Source organism: Vipera berus (assembly GCF_964194415.1).
Source record: "Vipera berus genome assembly, chromosome: 4".
NCBI lineage: Eukaryota > Metazoa > Chordata > Lepidosauria > Squamata > Viperidae > Vipera > Vipera berus.
Window position 1 is genome coordinate 58661532 of NC_138206.1, and position 24450 is coordinate 58685981.

The 24450-nt window shown below is 37.9% G+C and overlaps 1 protein-coding gene across 1 annotated transcript; it reads right to left on the reverse strand.

Moving 5' to 3' along the window:
- Positions 1-1708: 1708 nt before the first annotated feature.
- HSF2BP (heat shock transcription factor 2 binding protein) lies at positions 1709-24265 on the reverse strand (the record flags this gene model as incomplete). Its single annotated transcript, XM_081327623.1, has 8 exons — positions 24190-24265; positions 22584-22734; positions 19002-19105; positions 15842-15991; positions 14209-14347; positions 11381-11498; positions 5134-5237; positions 1709-1917 (listed from the first exon to the last, which is right to left on the reverse strand). Exons 1-8 carry the CDS (start codon positions 24238-24240, stop codon positions 1709-1711), a joined length of 1026 nt encoding a protein of 341 aa, XP_081183749.1. The 5' UTR covers positions 24241-24265.
- Between the last annotated feature and the right edge of the window lie 185 nt (positions 24266-24450).

The window sequence follows — 24450 nt, forward strand, 5'->3', positions numbered from 1 at the left end:
AGTGCTCCTTGTTCATTTTAGCAAGATGCAGTCAGAAGCTCTTTTATTCTTAATAAGTAATCATTGAAAATTTGTTATTAATAGATTTTTATGTCCATGAATTATTTATCACCGTACGAACAACCAGGCCTAACAAAATAGTCATCATCCTAGTCCAGGGGTAGGCAACCTCAGCTCTTTTATGACTCATGGACTTCAACTCCCAGAATTCCTGAGTCAGCATAGCTGACTCACGAATTCTGGGAGTTGAAGTCCATGAGTCATAAAAGAGCCGAGGTTGCCTACCCGTCCTAGTCGCTTGAAGCCCAAAGGAAATCATAAACTGATGCTAGTGTCTTTTTTTAGCTAGTCTCTAGCTAGTTTGGCTAGTCTTTTTTAAAAATTGCTAATCTTTTAAAATTAGCTAGCTAGCACTATACAAAAGCATAGATACAGGATAGACAGTAGCTATTTCTTCAGTTCCCCTGACTGACCCTGGAAATAGGAGGAACCTGACACGAAATATGGTAGCATCACATTGAAATATGGCACGAAATATGGTAGCATCAAATTGAACCAGCCAGGCTAATAACCGAAGAGAATGCTCGTGCCTAGGCCACTATGGGTGTGGTGCTAAGGCAAAATGAGCTGTGACCTATTCCAGAGAGGCTCTTCCTACTCTGTTGGTTTCCTCCACTTATATTCTCTCCCTCTCTCCAGAATAACAGAAGAGGCAATTTGCCGGAGTCACCCACTATGCTGCTTGGCTCAGCTTTGGAAGGCACAGAATGAAATGGAAATCTACAGTCAGCAATGGGGGGAAAAAAGTTTTACAACTTATGCTATTCCGTAGCTATGTCTTCTAAAAGGAGGAGTCAGGAGAGCATTAGGAAACATGGTAATGTTCTTCTTTTGTCCCTTTCCAATGCAGCAAGCTTGTATAGTCTGAGGAAACCAGGGAGAGAGAGAGACAGAATCTTCTGCCCAGCACCCTTTCACCCAGACAATTATGCTAATAATTTAACTTCCATAGTTTTGATACAAATATTTACATAAAATATTTACAAAATATTTACAAAAAATAATCTTCTATTAGATTTTTAACTAAGGTCATCGTTGACATTAAAAAATCAAAATTTAAAATCTATTCTCACTGTTACTAAAATAAGAGGAAGTCAAATGAAGAATAATATAGACCGGGGGTAGGCAACCTTGGCTCTTTTATGACTCGTGGACTTCAACTCCCAGAATTCCTGAGCCAGCCATGCTGAGGGAAAGTGGAGAAGTTTCCATACTGAGCCATTCTGGCTCAGGAATTCTGGGAGTTGAAGTCCATGAGTCATAAAAGAGCCAAGGTTGTCTACCTCTGATATAGACCAAAGGTACTTGATTTTACCTTAACAATCTATGATATGGCAAATATAAATTCTGAACTATATCCCTTAGCTGTCAGGTAAGATTTTGATTAAAGGAGGCTTATTGGTAAATCCACCCACTCCTTACAAATATTCCAGACATTAAATTCAGTATTTCTAAGAGACCTGATACATCACAACCCAGGAAATTCTGAGATGCTACTTATGGCTCAGATTTCTGTGCATGAATGCCAAGCATACGAACCATTTAATTACAATGACGAGATATATCAGAAAGCATGTATAATATTTTACAAATTACTACAGAACTTAAAAGTATGCTTGAAAAGTTAAGGACGGCCTCAGCAAGAGTCTTACATTTCACCTTCTAATACTCTGAGGTCCTCAAGCAGTTCTTGGGCCAGAATTTGTAGATCTTTATTACGGCTCTTTGATAGCATAAGGATACGTGGAAGTGGTAGGGAGTCACGTATTTCAAGAGCTGACTTAGTTAATATCTCTGGCTCCATAATCATGGACTGAAGAAGTCGTAATACATGAAAACATACTTCTGGATCTGGATCTAGCAAAGAGAAAGAAAATAGTATAGCTATGTGGCTTTAAAGAATGGTCACCATATAAGTACAATAATGGCAATAATAAATAATTACCATTCTTAGAATTTAAAGCAAACTTCTAAATTATTCCTGTGAAGTCCTTCTAAAACTAATTATTTCAGCCACCTGTTTACCAATGTTCTCTACACTAAATCCACAAAGCACAGAAATAGCAATGCTTCCTTCTCTGGTTCAATATATTTGGTTAAAAACCCTAAACTGGAATACTATTACACAAACCGGGAATTCTGATTGTGCCAGTGGATGCAGTTATAATAATGGCAAATTAGCATGTTTAGGTTCCTTTTTCTCTTATTCTGTGATGCATGGAGAGACATTTTTAAAAAGATGGCTGGTTTCTTTAGTCTTTCTTTATTTCCAAATGTAGGGCATTCCCTAAATGCAAAGGAAATTTCATGCATTATTATCACTTGCAAACATTGCTTATTACTATATATTTTTTCAATTAACTTTATATAATGCAAAACTGAGCTGTAATCTGATGAATTCTATAAGCAATATTACACTTAGAACTATCCATCTACCTAGCTTCCATGATATTTCACTGTCAAGCTGCACAGAACCTATGCTGCTGCTGCAATAAGCATCACCTCAGATACAATATATATTTATTATATAATACGTATCAGTAAACAAGTTGGGTGGACTTTCAAGAAATATGAATAGGACAGAAATGTCTTACTCTCTGCTACTTTCCAGAAAGTAGGGCTCCCTACATCAGACCAAAGGGGGGAAAACGAAACAAAAAAAAATCCTGGATTTTTTTATTTTCTGGTATCTGGTATTTGGTATCTGGTATTTCTGGTATCTGGTATCATATTCTACTCTGAATTGATGTTAAATAATTTAAAGAAAATGTTTATATACTTCTACTTCAAAATTTCTTGGATAAAACATTTAAGGTATTTATCAGAATTATAAAATGTCCAGTAAAATTTGATGCAACTGGCTTTCAAATATTAACAGGTGCAACTGATACGGCAAAATGGGATTGTAATCACATGTGTCACTAGAACTATATTTCCAGATGAACTACTCTCTGAAATGACACTTACATAATTTCACTGCATCAATGCCAAACTGTTAATCATCAGCAGATCCTGGAAATATGTGAATTCAGTTAACATATGAATAACATTCTTTGATCTCAGAGGCAGAGCTTAACATGTTACCAAGTAATGACTGCAAGAGTCAGGCATCACTATGTGTTTTCCATTTTTTCTCACAAATTTTATATTACGCTAGAAATTAGGACACCACAAGTTCTCTCCTGCCAGCTGGATGACTTTGGGCCAGTCACTTTCTGATAGCCCTACTTCCAAATTCTTGCCAATGAGCGGAGTAGAATCTGGGATTCCTTTACCTTTACCTGGATAAGGGAGAGTCACAGAATCACCCCAAAAGTTCATCCATTCAGTGGCAACTTGCAAGAAGACTCTGGAGTGGCACTTTGAAGTTGTCAGATGAGTTGTCCAGCTGGGAGGTGGAGCTGCAATTACTTCATTGTGGAATAAGCAGCCATTTTGGAATTTATTTTTCGAACGGAAAATAAGTCGTTCCTTTCACTTCTTAAGCACGTTATTTGATTATTATCTTTACTAAGCTAAAAAAGGCTCTTTTTGGTCACAGACTACTACTCCTTTTTGAAAATTTGTGCCATTTTGGGGACACTGTTATTGTTAAATGACAAGAAGGAGGATAACTGGAGGCAAACTAAAATAAGGAAGCATGGAGTACTTTTTCCTTTTTAATGTTGATGGACTTTTTAAAATTCTGTTTTTATTTTATTATTTTCATGAATGTGCCACCTGTATTTGACATTGGGAGTTACAATTTTCAATTCTGGAGGTTAATATCTTTCAATTTGGCAAGGAGAAACCAGTTTATTTAAAAAGTGTTTTTAAGAAGATTTATAGTTTGACCACCAGAGGGAGCTAAAGAGTAGAAGATAAACCAATATTGAAAGCATTCTAATCTAAGCTATCACTCCTTGAGAAGGGCAGCAACAGAAATCAAATAACCAAGTAAAGTTTCAATATTCTTGTCAGGACTCTACAACAGTAGTACACATATAGTGCAGTTCTATGAATGTTTAGATACAAATAAATCATATAGTACTGTGTTCAGAGATCTTCCCTGTTTAGGATTGGAGCCTCCATTCATGTGTACCTCTATTTGAGAATATATTCCAATGAAAATAATCACATGTCTAAATAAGCATGTACACGATTGTGATTTTAAATAAGAAATAATGCATACTGAGAACCAATGAGCATAATAGTAAAGATATTCAGTTGCAAATCAGGAAGCCCTCTGATTTGAATGTTGCTTCTGCTATGTGCTTTCTTAGCTTTATTCATTCCATGTGCAATATTAAAAATGACAACACTGAAAATCATTCAGTGAAAATAAAAGCCTGTTACAAGGATTACAAGATAATGTATCTGTGAATATTTGAAAGGGCAGTAATCATAAGTATAATAAAAATAGTAATACATTATATTATTATTTTGCATCCTCATGATTACATATCAAAATCTAAACCTTGGCTATGCTCTATAGGTAAAGGTAAAGGTTCCCCCGCACATGCGTGCTAGTCGTTTCCAACTCTAGGGGCCAGTACTCATCTCCGTTTCAAAGCCGAAGAGCCAGCACTTGTCCGAGGACGTCTCCGTGGTCATGTGACCGGCATGACTAGATGCCAAAGGCGCATGGAACGCTGTTACCTTCCCACCGTAGTGGTCCCTATTTTTCTACTTGCATTTTTACCTGCTTTCGAACTGCTAGGTTGGCAAAAGCTGGGACGAGTAACAGGCGCTCACTGTTACGCGGCACTCGGGATTCAACCCACCAAACTGCCGACCATCTGATCGACAAGCTCAGCGTCCTAACCCACTGAGCCACCGCATGCTCTATATCACATGCTAATTATAAGGAAATTCTTCTGTGATGTGTTTTTCCTCATACAGAGTTCTTTCTCTTTCTTGTCTTCTCCTATAACCCTTCTATCTTTTACACTGATTCTAAAATACACAATTTCTTGGCAACATTTAAGGTATATAAAATATTGTTCTAATAAATCTGAGGAGCAATTTTAAAAGATTAATGTTACTGAGCATTTTAAACTTCTATTTATTGTACAGTATTTATAAAAACCTTACCATTCAGGAGCCACCAGAGTAATGGGAAGAATCCTGCATTTTCACTAATATACTTCACACCTTTCATGTTGATACTAATATTATATAAGGACATCAGCATCAGCCTATAATAAAAGTTTAAAAAGTGACTGAAATGCATAGATGCATTTTTGGGCAAAGTTTATATTGCACCTTTTGATTTGACAATCTTCACGATACTAAAGTAGCATATATACACATATATACAAGTAAATCCTTGATTAAACTGCATTTAATACAAAATGTGCTAGGTTTGTTTCGAATGTAAGGGCAACCTGATAAATGAAATTAACTGTAAAGGCGTAAAATCAATTTAACTGATTATATTTGCATATGACTAAAACTATAGCTTTGAAATAAAGCTTAGTTTATCTTTAGAATGTACAACACAAGTCATACTATATAAAGTCTCATAAGAAAGAAAAAGTGACATCCATAAAAATAAATGTCTATTTTAAAGAAAGTCTCCAGTTGTATTATTGTTTCAATCAGTTAGAAGTATTTTTAAATGTAATTAATAGATGATTTCTTAAAAATCTACTCCTTGAGATTTGAGAATGAACAATGGCCTTGGTTTGAAAAGTCATTGCCTCTATAACAAATCAAATTGTAAAGCTAATATAGGATAAACACGTCATGGCCAGAATACAAGTCACAGTGCATCTTGCCTGATTTTGTCAGCAACCCTAAGACTTTCATAAAAATTGTATAACAACAAACTGGATGTATTTGGTACAACTTAAACCTTTGTTGTGTGCAAAATTCCTTAACAAATCAATCAATTGCTACAGGAGAAGAACTTTTTAACTGTCAGATCCTTTTAGGATACCTTTCAAAATAACTATAGAATTTAATCCATTTGGAGAGAAAATGGTTGTCTAGTTATTGCTGGATACTTTATATTGAAACAGCTCTACTAATTACTTTAAGATGTCAGTGAAGTCAGTTACATAGATCTGTCCTCTACTGGACAGAACTATCTATTTAGAAACTGATGAACTGAGGTATTCATTTCCAAGCTCTCCCGTCTCAGCAGAAACAAATGGTATTGAAAGAGGGACCACCAAATTCTGCTTTCTGACTCTGCCTTCATGCTCAATTCTCCCAAAAGTTAATCAGAAGAAAACTAAGAAATGCTACACAAGCAAATACTGTACATTTTATGGCAGAAATATACCATGGTGGGAAGAATCTAGATCTTGAATATATGCCATTTAAAAAGAAATAAATACCAGATACCAAGAGGATACTTGTTAATGCAGTCATATCGCATGGAAAGGGGGGAATAATAGCCATAATATTAGGGAAATGAGATTTCTTCCCCCTATCTTAACAGTTGCATTGGAGTTAGACACTACGATCACAAATAGGGAGAAATATCAATTTTCCTCTCATTAAAATTCTGATACTAACCATCATAATCAGAAATGAAGGTATTATTGCTCAAAATATCTGGGGCTAGAGGGGAGGGATGAGAAAAAATATTAGTTTTTTTTATGCTAAGTAGCTTGCTTCTCATGGAATTGCTATCCAAGCTGACTCTTTACCTGAATAATTTCATCAGGGGAATCTGTATCTAAGGAAGAATGACAACTAGAGCTATTGTTGACTAGTAATACAATGTACTTTGGGGGGTTTGATCAAGAGCTAGCTAAAAACCTTATTCCTCCCATAAAGGAAGGAAACAGAATGGTATTCCAAAGAAGCTACTTTCTTGAGAAGAAATAATGTTTTACTCCTACTTCCTTTCATCCCAGATAACACAGTTGCATCATACTTTCCCATGTGATTCAATTTTTATAGAAGAGCAGACTCACACGGGAGAGGCTTTTCTGACAACATTTTAAAGAAAAATAAGACAACTTGAGTCATCACATGGCTCATTTTGCAAGCTCCAATCCTTTGTTGTTTTTTTTTTACTTAAGATTAGTCTGAAGGACCAAATACAGTACTCCTCATGACTATAATGGAGCCTAGAATCTCTATGTAAGCCATAAGGATCATAAGTTGAGATACCCACACGACCAACCTGATTTTACGACATTTTCTGCTTTGGTTGTTACATGAAAGCCATAGTCTTAAAGCAAATGCTGCAATTATCAAGTGAGTGTCATGGGTGTTTGAAGGAACCTTTATTGTCAAAGTACAACCATGTACATTGAGATTGGCTGAGCCAATCAATGGATTCACTGTTAAGTGAATCCATGGTCTACAATGCGTGTTGTTCTTTTTTGCCACAAACCAGAAGTAAACATCAATTTCCAGTAAAAAAAATATTGTAAACTGCCATAAATGTGGACCAGTTGCTAAGCCCCCAAAGTGCAATCACACGAGTCACTCATCCTCAAAGAGTGCTTCAATGAGTGTGCAGTTACCTCTGTGAGAAAACATTACAAACCTACTCACTGAGAAAATGATTTGTAACTCCCCCCAAAATAAACAAAATAGTATAACGGTAAAGAGGTGGAGCATATAATATCTAAACCTGGAGGTACTGCAGGTACTTGTAAAAAGAATGAGAGAAGAAGGAATGGCTCCTGCTGAGAGCTTTGTACTTGTCATGCCTCCTTCTCCTCACTACAAAAAAGGAGATAGTAATGGTTCTAAGTGTTTTGTTCCTTCTTCCTTCATGGGTTATAGCAAACACCATGCATACAGTGCCTGGAGGCTCTGCTCCATGCATCTAGACTAGATTTTATTTTGAATCCCCAAGCCTGTGTGTAATTTTACATATAGAAGTGCTCATAAGTGAAATAACATTGTGCAAAAAGCTCCCTTATATGCTGCTTTCTTACCATAATTACCTATCATCTGAATTCCCTGATATGAAGTTAGAAAGATATCACTTCAAGCTGCAATATCTATCTGAATTTGCTTCCCTGTGGGTTTTAAGAAAATATAGACATCTATACTTGTATGGCCGCAAAACTAGAGCCATCTAGTTTCCTATCTCACCAAAGTCAACTGGAAAAAAAAGTCCTTCTCCATATCGTGGTGACTGTCCTTCCAATTAAAATACAACTTTGCACATAGACTGGAAAATTTATGGGCTTGGTGTTTCGCTGGATGCATTTTGTTAATACGCTTGATTTTTCACAAATATAATGAAAAACCTTATTTTTAGCAGCTAACAGATCTAGAATATATGACTGTGCATTACATCTTCTATTATTTACTTTTCAGGGAGGCTGTTGTATATTTATTTAAATTACAGGAAATAATCTGTCATTACTTTTGCAGTGACACAACTCAAGTCAAGCCACTTGTTGATGTTTACACAGCACTCTCGAAATATACAGAGTGTGTAAATACTGTTCTGAATTCAGCAAGTTTCAAAAGCCTAATAGAAGTCTATTTCACAATGCAAACTTGTAGACTTGCTAACACTCAAACATATTTGTTTAAACAGTATTTTTCAACTTTTATTTTATAGATTGAAAGTTATTTCTATTGCAGTATTTTTTCCTAGGAAAATATAGATTGAATGTCAAGATAAAGATTGTAATTATTTCTTGTTACCTACTAATGTACCACTTATATGCTTTATATCTTCTCTTACATCTCAATCTTTTTAAGGATTTTTTTTTCAATTGTGAGAGATCCTAAACTCAGAATTTAGATCAAAGTAGACAACCATGGGTAATTACTTCAGAGATATTTCCTTAGCAGACTTCTCAATGCCTTCAACAATGGCAGAACTTCTACTATGCTTGAAAAGTTCTTAAGAATTCAGGGAGATATTCAGAGATATAGTGCCTTGAAAATATGAACTGTATAACACAGTCAAATATCCGGAGTTGACCACAGGAAATGTTAATGACATTTTGTATTATGTCACAAAATGTTTTATAAAATTTGCCAAATTTCAATTCTACTGGAATCATGGATTCTGGATTCTGGATACATTCTGTAGGTTAGCCCATTTGACATATCTAGGTTCAAAAAGTATTGCCCTATGAGCGTCAGCCATCAAATAGATAATAAGAGTTGTATGAGGGAGTAAAAAATGCTAGACCACTTTGAATTAGAAACATATCTGAAATTACAATTCATTGTATCTGCAACCGCTTTTTCAATATATCATCAAAATAAAGCAGAAAATTAAGAGCTTGGTTTACAGAAACTGCTTTGGGGGGGGGAACTACAGCAATCATTACAGGACTAGTTTTTATTAAAAAGAGAAGCCAAGCCTGTCGGTCTGCTGAAGATCATACATAGCAGGGGTGTCAAACTCAAATTTCATTGAGGGCCGCATCAGCATTGCGGTTGCCCTCAAGGGGCCGGGTGGGTATGGCCAGGGTGGGTGTGGCCTACTGGGTGGGCGTGGCTAGAGTGCGTATGGCCTACTGGGTGGGCATAGCCAGCTCTACATCGTTCGCATCAAGGGTGACTATGGGGGCCTGGGCAGGAGTGGGACATATCTGAGGGTCTCTGGCAGAAGGAGGGTCTCTGGGCCAGGGCCAAGGCAGTGGGGGCCGTTCCCTCACTGTTTCCAGGATGGCTTTGCGGGCCACATGAAACCACTTCGAGGGCCGAATCCGGCCCCCGGGCCTTGTGTTTGACATGTCTGATACATAGCATCAATGGGGACAAGAAGTGGTTTTGGGTTGTTTTTTTTGCCCTGCCAGTGTTACTCAGTTTTGAAACATTCAGCTTTAAAACAGAGCAATCTTGGTGTAATTAGGAGATAGAACCTCAAGTAAAATCTCCTCAGATGTTGATGTGACATCTATCTCACTCTCCTTCTTGATAACTTTTCAGTATTTGGTAGAACAGTATCTGAACATTGATAAGATATGTTTCTGGTAGATTTTGCCTAGACAGCAGGCTCAGATGTGATGGTATATGCCCCTCTTCCTTCTTGAGGATAGGGTGAGATAACCTCTTATCCACGGCCATCAAGGATAGACCAGATTCTAAAACAGCTTGGAGAAAAATACAGAAAAGAATAAATTTTTCTTTAACGCAGAACAGAAATGAGGGGAACAATAAGAAAAAGGTTCCGGTTTGTTTCTGTTTATCAACTTCCAGAGAGGACCATCTACTAATTCAAAAGTTCCTCCTGTTTTCCCAGAGAAAATATGAACAGCTGCTCTACTATGTCATTAAACAAAGAAAAGTCATATTAAATTTCTTATAACATAAAGGATTAACACAAAATGCAATACATTTTTACCATCAGTTTATCAGCAGACACAGCGAACCAGATTAAAAAATGTTATAGAAAAACACGTCTGTTCTTTTTCTAGGCAACTGAGAAAGCTCTGCAATGATGAAATGCTAAAACTATAGAGTGTTTATATATCTACTATTAAGTTGTTCAAAGGGCAAAGCTCACTATTTAGAATATTAGCCTAAGAAATGCTTTTTAATCCTTTGGAACCTCCTCCTATTATCACTGCTCTTACAACTTTTACATCAAAATGTTACATTTACACTTAACTTTAAGCATTTTCATTAGGCGTCACTTTTTAAAATATATTCTCTTAGCCACAAAAATATAGTTCTATGATCCACAATCTCTGGAAAAAAATCTTAATTTAATACAGTATTAAGCCTATAACACCCTCTGCTGTCCAGTGTTTATAATAACATTCAAGACACTAAAATGTATATATTAATTTTGTTAACTAGCAAATGAAAATTAAATAAATTACGGTACTTAGAATTAAAAACTAAGGAAAATTCTTTTTAGGCTAAATCAAGTCAAATAATTTAGTGTAGAAATCTTTTGTTAATATATGCATAAGTAACAGCAATCATGAGCTGGAACTTATTGCTTTGTCAGTCCACCTCTTATATCTAATAGTCTTTACACTAAGCACAGTATTTTTGGAAGTTCCGAGTTTTAAAGATGGCTTACAAATTTGCACAGAGTTGTCTTTTCAAAAAGAGACGACGTCCCTATCTCTCTGTGTGTGTGGATAGATTTAGTATTGTTCCATTTTTATTTCTGCAATTCTACCGAGCTTGATAAAAAAAAAAGAAATTGCTATCCTAACTAGCTTTATTAGATTATGGATTTGGGACTGAGTGGTATTTCCTTTTCTCTGAAGAATTTGCTATTTACAGCATGCATTTTTAACTGTTCTAAAGTTAACTGTTTTAACTTAGCAGTAGCATGTTAAAATAAATTTGTTTAATATATGATTAATATTATTGTTTAATGCAATATTAATGTAAGATATTGAAGATAATACTTTAATTCAAAAATAATCAATTATCATACACTTTTAGTTTGGTGCAACATCCTGGCTTCATATCTCTCAGCAACTGAATCATTGTGTCCAGCAGTACCTGATTTGAACCAACAAGGAATTCACGACCAATTGCTAAAGCAGCAACATCTAAGAAAACACAAAATAAAATATAAAAAACTTTAAACAAATTGTGTTCTTATTTAAGAACACTACTGGGAAAAGTAACTTTCAGAAAGGCTACTAATTAGTTGTTGAACACACACACAAAAACCATTCATGCATAATATTATTACTTAGAATTACTCAAGATTTATATCCTACCTTTCCTCCAGTAGATAATTATTAAATCATTAATTAAATTCATATGCTGCCCATTTCACCTAGAAGACACCTTTCTTACTAATATCCATGTGGAAGGGAAAGGGGTCAGACTGATAAAAGTAGTGTCACAGCACTGCAGCAGGAGCTCCACCTCTTTCTACATGTGCCAAGCAACATCATACATGTTGTAGATTCCAAAGAGGTGGAGCTTTGTGTTTCAATGCTGTGAATGCTGCTGCACACCACCACCCTCTCAAAAAAAAACTTTTCGCACAAAAGCCTTGTGCACGTTGGACTCAGAGACAATTAGTCCAGATTATTGTTTTGTTGAATTTATATCATGCCTTTTGTCTGAGAGGTCAAGGTAACTGACATAGAGATTGCCTTTTATTTTATTCCCACAAAATCCTGTGGTGTAGGTTGTTGAGAGATATAAGTGGGGAGAACTTTTTTCCACAATGAAAAAAAAATTGCTAGGCATTAAGCACAGTAGTTGCTGTGTTCGCTAAGTTCATCGTCTAGGTCTGCCTAATTCTGAATTGGTTCTGGGTAGTTTCGTCAGATTAAAACAAATGATGCCTAAAGACAAATCTATACATGAACAACAACTATCTGAGGAAATAACAAACTATTTTAATCCAAGGCTGGGTTGGGATGGAAGGAAAGGAAGGTTTCCAAAGATTGCTTGAAGGCAGGCAAGGGATCCATACACACCATAGGGGAAGCTGCTCCAAAGGCAACAGAGAAGGCTTAGAGTCTGGGTCCTACTGAAGGACACTGCTTAATCAATGGGACCCAAAGCAAGCTGACAATGTTGGAGCCCACAATCCCTCAAATAGCTAGGCTCTATGCCAGAGCTTTTCAACCAGTGGCACGGATACCACCTGTGGTACATTGGCACCTGGCAGGTGATACACGACCATCCTAGAAAAGTGGTAGCGGGGGAGGGGAATGAACTGAACCGGTGGCAGCACCACACGAGCCTGAGCGAGAGACAGCGGTTGCTGCAGGGTTGTCAGGGCTCAGAGAAAGCGCCAGGGTCAATGCTTCTTTGGGGCTGTCAGGGCTCAGCGGAAGCGCCAGGATCAGCGCCAGGATCCAGCTGGAGCTCGGCGCTGATCCTGGTGCTTCTGAGCCCAGAAGAAGCGCCGATCAGCTGGAATGTTGCAGCATCTCCAGGGTCTTGTGATTTACATTCAGATGCTTGGCAACTGATTCATATTTATGACGGTCACAGTGTCCCAGGGTCATGTGAAGTGACCAAAACCTTCTGCAACCACACAGCAGAGGGGAGGAGAATAAAAACCAAACACCCACCCCCGCTGCCAATCCTCAACAGAAATGCTCACAACAATGAAAACCTCAGACAGGAGGAAGAGCGCCGCCAGGCGGGCAGGCAGGTGTCTTGCTCAGCTGTGGCTTGGCGGGCACTTTTTTCAGTGCCATTGTAACTTCGAACAGTCACTAAGCAAACTGTTGTAAGTCGAGGACTACCTGTACTTCATCACTTTTTTCCTTTTTTGGGGGGGGGCCATCAAGTTTTTGACACCTTGCTAGGCAACTGGTGGTACTCGGATGTTGCCATATCCTAAAAGTGGTACAACGGGTGAAAAGGTTGAAAAGCCCTGTTCTATGCCATGCCATACGAAGCACTCACAGCCACTTAGTCTTCTTAGGGTTGAACCTGAGCCTATTCCTCCAGCCCTAACAGTCTCCAGGTAATGGGACAAGACCTCTACAAAAATTAATAATCCAGAACAATTGTAATATGCATATAAATCCCAGTTCGGGGAAAAATCACCAACAATCGTGACAACTAATATATAGCTAATAAATAGTTGTGCTACAGAAGATCTGAAGTATTTTAGTTTATTTTCTTATTAAGATAAAACAGTAATTTGCATGAATGGTAAATTTCTTGTTGTTTTCTAGATGCAAATCCTGGTTAGGAGACAGAAACAAAATGGTCTTTGTCTCCCTATGTATCACTACAAGTTTTAAAATCCTGCAACACAGAAAGAAGCACATGTAACTTTGGGGAGAATTCTAAAAGTATAAGGAAAAATATTTTGATTTCACTTATATTACATGTAGCTGCTTAGAACATTTGGAATGTGGCATCTGTCCTTATTTCTTTGACATGCTATTTATACTACATTTATCACTGAAATAAAATTTGAAAGAAATTCTGTTCAAACTATGAACAAGTTATGTTTTCTTATTTCAAAGAGAAAACTTTGACTAAATGTCAGAAATTTTGAAGATACCTACAGCATAGCATAATTTGAGGCAGATACCCCATAGCTTTTCTGCCAGAGGGAAAAGAAGAAATATTTTATTTGCCAAATAAAGTCAAAGTAAGTAAAGAAGGATTATTATTAAATATATTCTCAAGGAGAAAGATGTTAGTATAATATGATCAGTTTTCATAAATAACTTGGTTATACTAAAATAAACTAAATTAAAAACAAACTTGAAGAGTTGTAAGTCAACAAGTGATTTCTTATTATTCCATAAAATATTAGAAGTTACTTACTTGTAACAATTCCAGCCAAACCTAATACAAACTGACTTTCATCAGAATCCATATCCTGATGTTTGCTATCTTCGTTTAAAGAGTGGACAAAACTCTCCATTGTTTGTCCAGCAATATTAAAAAACTTTACAGCCTGAGCCTGAAATTTCATAGGGAAAAATAACTTTTTAATAAGCCTATGAATTTATAAAAACTAGCATTTCAAACAATGAAATGGAAAAGGAGACATTTAGTTACATATTGTCCATTTTATAAGATATTTCCTACTCTAGACAAAGGTCCTCTTATAACAGCAAATCTAAGATAAAGAATTTTCGCATAACTAGGCAATTGGTGCTCATATTTTTAAACTAATAACCAAGTCTAGAGCATTAGCCAACATAATTCTTCAGTTCATATATCATAAACAATTTATATTCAACACAAATGACAGCGTGCACTGACTTTTGGTTTCATTGACACATTTTGAGATTTTGATCACTTATGTAATAGGTAAGAAATTCTAAAGAAGTAACGGTTTGTTGCTAGGAAAACAAATCTTGCAATAAACAGTCTAAGTTACTAACAGTACAAATAACTTAAAGCAACAGCAACATCAGGAAAGAGTATATGAAGCTGGAGAAATACTAGGGTCTAAAGGAGAAACTAGAGAGGATATGGAATGTAAAGGCCAAAGTGCCCCACCAGTGTTAGGATCTTTATGTAGTCTTGGTACACCAGCTGCAGCTCAACAGAAATTAGAGGATCCTGCAACATACCCTCACCATATGTCTGGACTATAATGAACCTTACATGGAGCTCTTTTTGAGGACTACTCAGAAACTGCAATTGATACAAATTATGATGGTCTACCTACCAGATGTTACCGGGATCACATTTCACTCATGCTATAGGCCTTGCATTGGTTGTCCATGATTTTCTGGGTGCAATTCAACATTCTGTTTTACTTATAAAGTCTTATATAGTTTGGGAACTAGCTACCTGCACAATCATTTCTCCAAACAGAATTGACCTGTCCTAGAAGTTGATTGTTTCTCATTTTCATGAAAGTGAAAGAGTGACAGTTTCAGGCCAGATTTTTATTACAGCACCAGCCTTATGAAATAGCCTTCCCTTAGAAGCTAATATGCTCCATTCATAGAAGCATTCTTGAAGATGATAAAGACTTTTTCTAGATAGCATTTAGAAGTAGTTAACAAGTTGTTGTTGTTGTTATTATTATTAGTTATTGTTTAATGTGATTCCATCTGTATCTAGCATATCCAATTTCTCCTTATTTCCTTTTGCATCTGAGTATTTAACTGATAACTTATATACAAAAATAAATACAGACTTCATTTAATTCCTAAAGATGTCTTCTAAATTTTTCCATTTACTTTAACATTTATTAAGGGATACCAATCTTGTTGAAATAGTTTTGACTGATATTTGGCCTCAAATGGAATAAATTTACCCTAATCTAGGCTCTAGAAAATCTTTAGCATGTTTGTCACGTTTGATTGTAGTGTGTTAATTCCAACTAGATTGAGAAAAAGAGTAAGATCTTTTTAAAAAGATTTTAACAAGGCTGATAATGATTTAATCTTCCAAAGGTAATTAAATTATTTAATATCCCCAAAGTGGCTAAACTTACACTTCCTAGAATATTTTTAACTGCTTCTTCATTATTAGAAACACTCCATAATAATGTGCATACTGCAGCACCCATTTCTGTGCAATATTCAGCTTGTTGTAATAATTGTTGCTTTGCATCATTCAGCTGCTGTCGAATATTTAATTTTTCCTGAAAGTAATCAAAATATGAAGAGATGATCAGTTGTACTAATCGTAGCACTCAGACAGTTCTAATGTTTTTCAAGAAGTTGCAAAAAATCTCTTACCAGTAGCAAATTTTAAATAACAATTATTTAAGTGTGGCTGCTGAGAAAACTTAAATGCTTCTTTACTGCATGTTAGAAAGAAAGTATAAGAAGCAAGTTAGACCTGACCATAGTAACCAAGTTCATTGTATTATATGTAAAACAGAAAATATAATTTTCTCAACTAAAAGGGGGGGGGGCATAAGTGAAGGAACTGAATGCTCTTTTCTATTTTGTGTGTGTGTGTGTGTGTGTCCCAACATTTTGTTTTCTTCAGATTATCACATCTGGATTGTAAAAATTCAGACACCCACTAAACAGCAGCAAAGTGTTATCTTCACTACTATCTCATAGTCATTTATTCTAGACTTTTGCAGCCCAAATCTAGTAACCCTAATTTATCCAATCTACGTCTCTCTGAAAAGAAAGCTAGGCAAGGAAACAAAAATCTTGGGTGACAGAATACAGGAAACAGTTTAATTCTTTTCATCTGTAAGTACAGATAATCCTCAACTTATGACCACAATCAGGACCAGAACATCCATCCCTAAGTGATATGGTCAGGGTTTTTTTTCTCATAGAATGCTCAGAACGGAGTTCCGGCACCTTTTTTGGATGGAACCTTGTAGGGTATGCAAGGCAGGTTGTATGACGTGTGAGTTCCGGCACCTTTTTCTTTTACAAAAAAAGCACTGGATATGGTTATTGAGTACTGCCCAATATTACAACCTTTTTTGCCATCCTGTTAAACAAATCATGCCCCCAATTAAGTTTGCTTGTTGGAAGCCTCCTGGAAAGGTCGCAGATGGCAATCACCTGACCCAAGGACACTGCAATTGTTGTAAATATTGTTTTATTTATTTATTTTTTATTTTATTACATTTATATACCGTCCTTTCCCGGAGGACTCAGGGCGGTTGCCAAGCACTCAGATTTTGATCAGGTGACTGCAGACGGGCTGTGACAGTTTTAAGTGTGAGGATCAGTTGTAACTAACTTTTTACAGTACTGTTATAACTTTGAACAGTACTGTTGTTGTTAAATGAATTTTGTTAATTGAGGACTACCTGTATTTTTAAATAATAAAAATAGATTTCCACCACCATATATGAACAGAGGAGGCATTTGTGTTATGACTCAGGGCCAGCCGGTGGGTCCGGCAGCCGGTTCAGATGTATCGGATGACTCAGATGAGGGGGAGGAGGAGGGTGTGGAAGATGAACCGGTTGATGATGGCTTGGAGGCTTCGCAGAGCCCTCAGCCGGGGCCCTCTTCTCAGCTGCGTGAGCCCGATAGTGCGGAGGATGATGACCCACAGCTGGCCCTGTTCAAGGACGCCCGACGCAGGAGGCAGTCGAGCAGGAACAAACAAAGAAAGGCTGTGGGACTCCTCGGGAGGAGACACAGGGAGACCACGCCCTGAACTCTAAATAAAAGGAGTGTTTGGGGAGGGGCTGGTTGCTGAAAGCAACCCTTCCGCTTGAGGATTCAAGTTCCTGTGTTTCTTGTTCTGTTGTTTTGCTTGTGAATTAAACTTGGCAGACGCTTTGCAACCTCAGACGCTCTCCAGTCTCTACTGCTTGAACAGGGGTTTGCCTTATTACAAGGCCGGTAGTTGGCTGGTTCAGAACAATTTGGATAAATCAGCCATCATATTCAGTTTGGATGCAAAATAATAAAACAAAGGCAATAGACTAAAATAAGATGTATACGGTAATTCAGATCTTTTATGATCTTTAAAAAAAGACAATGTAAATCTGAAATTCATTATATTGTTTCTGGTTACTTCAAATGTATATACCTAGTCCTATACTGTGTCTAATTTTTAACTTATGGAGAAGACTTCAATATATTCATCAGCAATTCTTCAACTTCTTTCCAGTTTTATATATCACTACTTCAAAGAGTTAACAGAAAAAGGAACAAGTTTCTGAGGCCTTCTATAAGTGACTTAAGCCAAAGAAATGTTTTCTGCTCATAAATGCACACCTTCCTAGAGAAATGGGCAGTCTTGTCTCTGATATCACAAGGAATTTTTGGATGATTCAATAAAGAATTGTTAAAAACTTTCTATTTGATTCACATGCAAAAGGTAAGTATGCAAGAACATCTGGGAACCTCATTTTAAACAGCTTTCGTATTGGCCATGCAACCTGGAAATAAGGAAAGTTGTACACCAACATGTGCAAAGACATTAGATTGATGAAAATTGTTTAACTATAGGCAGCAATATCTTATGGAAATGGAAATAACATAATAATGAAATTCTGTAGATGTCACCTCTTTGAGTCCAGCTGGACTTACAGTATCTAGAAATACATATATATAGGATTTGCATCTTAAGCCTACAAACTCTCTATGAGAAAATAGAACAATCATGCTAGGAAAAATATCTTATCTAGTTTGAGAACTTATTTAGTAGTTACGTTTAGTTGTATACTAGTGTTCCCCAATACAAAAAAGTGTTGAATAGTTATCTGATTGTCATGATAATCTGACAATAGTAAAGCATGTTTTCACTTTATTAAAAGAACAATCCTAGTAGCAAAATATTAGCATATATTGTCTCACATAACTTTAGCCTATCTGTGAATGTACATGTTCCACTGATTTCTAAAAGGTAATATTCTCAAGAAAACAAATACAGAACTGCAGAATAAAAGTCTAGTTAAGAGTAAACTTTTAACCTTATTTGCCAATAACCAGTGTATAGCAATTAAGGTACTGGTCTATGACAAAGCAGATCTATGTTCCAGTCCACCATCAGCCATGAAAATTCACTGGCTAAGTTTGGGCCAGTCATTCTCAAGACCACCAACCTTGTTGCCATTTTATGGATAAAAGGAAAAACACATAAGCCACATTAAGCTTCTGGAGGAGAGGTAAGATGTAATTTTAATAAAAACTGGGTAATGAAAAAGAATCCTCTTTTACCATTCTTTCTCTCACACAGTCTGCCTGGGCTGCTTCCAAGCGAGCTTTATAGTGTTCACAATCCATTCTCAATTGTTCCAGTTCATTAGCTTTCTTTTCTACAACTAAAAATGGAGGATCACAAGGAAAACAATGAAAAACAAATCAAGTCATTCAAATACTACACTTAAACTGCAACAATCAGCAAATCACACTATATAGAAGAAAGTAACAAATATGGTGAAAAGCTTGAAAACCAAATCCTTCAAGGACAGGTTGAAATAGTGTGTATATTTAACCTTCAGAGGCAAATGATAATATGTTAGACATCTTCAAATATTTGAAGAGCAGTCATATATAGGACAAAGCAGTTTTATTTTCTTGTTGTGTGTACCACTTAAACCACAAACACAAGGCCCGGGGGCCGGATCCGGCCCGCAAAGTGGTTTCATGCGGCCCGCGAAGCCATCCTGGAAACAGTGAGGGAACCAACCCCACTGCCCAGAGACCGTCCTCCTGCCAGAGACCCTCAGATCTGTCCCACTCCTGCCCAGGCCCCCATAGGCACCCTTGATGCGAACGATGTAGAGCTGGCCACGCCCACCCAGGCCATACGCACTCTAGCCACGCCTACCCAGTAGGCCACACCCACCCTGGCCATACCCACCCGGCCCCCTGAGGGCAACCGCAATGCTGATGCGGCCCTCAATGAAATTGAGTTTGACACCCCTGACTTAAACTAATAGGTTTAACTTGTAAAAACAGACATTTTTCTTACATTTCATTAAGCACTCAATTTGTATGTTTGACTGAGAAACAGGCTACCTAATAAACTAATGGATCATTCTTAGAGATTGACACACGGGTGTCAAACTCAATCGCATGACGTAAGGCATCGTGACATATTGTGTTTTTTGCCTTTGCGAAGCCAGGGTGGGCGTGGCCTGCACATGATGTATCCAGCCCGCAGGCTGCCAGTTTGACACCCCTGCTTTAGCAGGACCCTGTAAGTATACACATCTGATAAACAAACATTAGCTAGACGGCCGATTCTGTGCTTTTCAATCTTTCATTATCTTACAAATCACTTGGAGGAGGTGGGGGGAGGAGGAGGAGGAGGAGAACAAGAGTTTTTTTTTTAATATGCTCTCAAATATAAACAAGTAACATCAGGAAAATGTTAACGGGTCCTGCGAGAACAGGATAATCATAGATCAACACATGTTCTAGACTGTTCAGTCTGAATCCATAATGTCACGGATTCAGAGCTGTGGTGGTGCAGTGGTTAGAATGCAGTATTGCAGGCTGATTCCGCCCACTTCCAGGAGTTTGATCCTGAACTCAAGGTTGACTCAGCTTTCCTTCTTTCTGAGGTTGATGAATATAAGTATATACAGCTTAGAGAGTGCTGTAAAGCACTATGAAGTGGTATATAAGTCTAAGTGTTATTGTTATTATATTTGGCTCAGATAGGCAGCAAGCAATTATACAGTCTCCTCTTTCACTCAGAAACCGCAAGAATATGAAAACAGTAACACTGAGGCTGAAGTAACTAGATCAGTTATGATCAAGAGTAAGAAAAGCAACTGTACAGTCTTTTTAATTTGAACTTTTAACTGCTTACCACCATGTATCATGAATTGCTTCCACAAATTCCCAGTAGAAAACATACCGTATTTTTCTGTGTATAAGATGCTGCTTTTTCCTGCAAACACCCTGTTCAAAAATCAGGTGCGTCTTATACAAGTGCAGCGTCTTATACACGAAAAAATAATGGTAACCTCCACAGCCCAGAGCATGCCTGTGTGGGTTCTTTACATGCCGCTGCCATGCCGCCTGTGCAGGTGTCAAGTCCCTGTGGGCTTCCCACTAACGGGAGGGGGCAAGATCGTCAGATGGCGGCATCCAGAGGCAGCGGATGGGACCATCAGCATGGATGGCAGCAACAGCCCTTTCCTTCCCTCATACAGCTGATTGGCGTGGAGAAATGGTGGGCAGTTTAAAACCTGCCTTCGCTTTCTTTGCCTTGCTGTCACGCCAGTGCTCACGCCGGTTTTTTACCAGGGTCGGAAGCCTGCTGCTGTGAATTATGCATGCTCATCGTGCTGAATGCTGGTTAGGGGGGTGGGGCCAGCCAGAGGCATCTATTTAAAGCGCTGGGAGTGCTGACTTTGTTTGCTGTAAGCTTGGAACTCACATGCCAGAGCATCTTATACAAAGGTGCGTCTTATACACGGAAAAAATACAGTAATGCCGTGCAAGTTATGAATTTAGAATTTTAGTTCCTGTCATAAAAAGATAATTTGGTAGGGAACAAAGCATCAGGAGGAATGTTTTTAATACTCTTCCTAGCGGCCAATTTTCCATTCAAAATTATTTCCATTTTTCAACTTGATTTGAAGTAACGTGTTTCCCCAAAAGTAAGACTTACACCAAAAATAAGCCCTAGCTTGATTTTTGGGGGGTAGGCCTAAAAAAGCCTTAGTTTTGTTTGGTGAGGCACATGCCTAAAAATCAAGCTAGGGTGGAGATAGGGGTGTGGAGCTTACTTGCAGCCAGGCTTCCCATGGATCCATACTTGCCTTGCCTCGGCCCCCTTCTTCTGCAGCCAAAGGAGCAGTTTCATTCTGCAGCTGAGAATGGAGCTCTGGCCTGCCTTTTGCAGTCAGAGGCCTTTCCATAGCTCGGTTCTTGGCTGCAGAGGCCTTTCCAGAAGGCCTGTGACTGCGAAATGCAGACCGGAGCTCCATTTTCAGCTGCAGAATTAAGCTGCTTCTCCAGCCGCAGAAGAAATGGGCCGGCTGGGTGGGGCTGTCGGGGCTGTCACCGCAAGGTGAGTGGGAAAGACCCCCACCCCCAAAATTAAGACCTGGTGCCTCTGTTGGAGGCAAAAAAAAGACCGGGTCTTATTTTCAAGGAAACACAGTATTTATTTATTTTATTTTATTTTATTAAATTTATATACCGCCCTATTCCCGTAGGACTCAGGGCGGTTTACAGGGAGGGTTAAAAAAAACATACAAAAATTAAAATCAGATTAAAAATTAATTAAATCAAGTCCCCAAAATTTAAACTAAAACCCAATAAAATTAAAACCCCTCAGCCTGGGCCAGACAGCTCAAAGAGCCAAGTTTTCAGGTCCCGGCGAAATGAGCGAAGGTCGGGGGCAGTCCTAAGTTCCATGGGGAGTTGGTTCCATAGGGCTGGCGCGCCCACAGAGAACACTCTTCCCCTGGGAATAACCCGCCGGCATTCCTTAACCGGCGGTATCCTGAGAAGGCCCTCCCTGTGGGAGCACACAGGACGAAGGGAGCTTTAATAGGCAAGGAAAGTGTCGTCCCAATATTTCATATTACTTCACATTCTTCACTCTTGCACCTTAACTGCTTTTGAACAAAAAAGGAGAGCCTTTTGTAAGTTACAAACATTTGTATTATATTTAAATATTTTACTACATTCCTGCCTTGAATACAGAATATTCAAAAAAATAAAAAAATAAAAACCAGGATACAACCTAACAAACGATACTAACAATTGTCTTGCTTTCATAAAATATTCAATACTATTCTATGAATTAACTGTTTTTAATGTAAGAGAACTTACTTGTTTCAAGGGCATCCAGTTTCTGAAAGCTTTCTAAGATATCACTATTCAATATCTTGGGCAGAATGTCATGCATCTGCATTACTTCAGTTGTCAACCTCTCCAAAGCTCTCTTTTCGACCTTAACAAATTCAACTTCTACTTCCGTTTTCTGCAACAGAACAAAACAATTTCCCCCTTTTTTCTCTCTCTGCTATTCAACAAATGTTTTTAACAACAAACTTTATTTCTCTGTTACATTTTGGGCTATATTAACCATAGTTTTCATATATTGTTTGGATTTATACATTGCAGAAGTATTAAATTATGGTATATAAAAGAGTAGATGGAAGGTGAGTATTTAGGTGAAAAAGAACATTTGAGAAATTAACCTGTCTTTGGATAAATTCTGCACAGGCAAGTGAACCGTAGCAGTACACATTTATTTTAGCTGGGAAGAACCATTCACCTTATAAGAAATCTACATATACAGCATATACAATGCTGAAAAAGCAGTTAGTTTTACATACAAGACAACTTGCTCCCCCTTTTAGCTTCAAGGAAAAGATTGAGAGCTTTAACATCCATTTTATTTAGTACAATTTAACATTATATTCACACAAAACTTTTCATTAGCTATAACTTGCTGAAAACAAGCCATCTTAGCAAATTATATAAGGTAACTTATTTCAATACACAATAGTTAAGAAACCAACTGATAATCGTCTAAGACAATTCACCATTTACCGATGGAGCTCCGGACGGCTCCCGACCTTCGCTCCTTCCGACGTGACCTAAAAACATATTTATTTGAACAAGCCGGCCTGGTCTGATGGGTTTAGGGGTATTTTAACATTTTGTATTAATTTATTTAATTGGGCTACTGTATTTAATATTTCTTTTAATTTTTATATATTGTATTTTATTGTATTGCCCTGTACACCGCCCTGAGTCCTTCGGGAGAAGGGCGGTATAAAAATTAAATTATTATTATTATTATTAAAAACAGATATTACACACACACAAACACACATACATATATTCAGCCACAGTAACCATATACAAGTGTTCACCTTCCATGAATGTGTCTGGTTCACTACCATTATATTTCAGAAAACTGTATATTATTAGCATTAAAACGGTGTGATGAATTATTTTATATACCAGACTAGGTGTTTTCATTTATTACATTTATTTCTAAGCCAACACGCTTAAGACCACATCCTTAAAATACCCATCAGATAATAATACAAAACCCTTTCTAAGCGCCTCAGGAGTCAACAGTTACAGGCGGCTCACTCAATTAACCTGTTCGCACAACGCACGGGGCTGTCAATAAACACCCTTGAATGTTGTGAGAATTCAGCCGCCGCTGTATTCACATACTTGTAGGATTGCCCGTCTCTGGAGGCACGGGGGGAAAAAAACGGGAAAAAACGCCTCACGGTCGATTTCTGGAGGCCGGAACCCAATTTTGATCACTACCATAATGTGGCTGATGGGAAGGGAGGGGAATAAGAAACCTCGTTTTCCCCTCTGCCGCCTCCTCCTAAGCGAGGGGGAAAGGCTAATTTCGAGCGTAGGATCGAGAATCTCGCCGGAGAGTAAAACCAGCGCTTTCCGCTACCTGCTGTCCGGCCCCTGAGCTGCCCGGGCTGGCTGAGCTGCCGCGCATCATCTCGACACAAAATCGAGAAAGGACGCCCTCTCCTTTCGGTCTCGCCCCGCCTCACGTGACAGTCATCTTGCGGCTGGGTCCCCTCAACTCTCGAAAGCAGCCGGCCGTCGGGACTCTTTTGCCGCTCTGTGTTGTTTATCTTGGTGGTTAAAAAGTCCGTCTCTTGCCTTGGAAGTGCCAATTGGTAACCCTGTTTAAGAAAACTTTGCT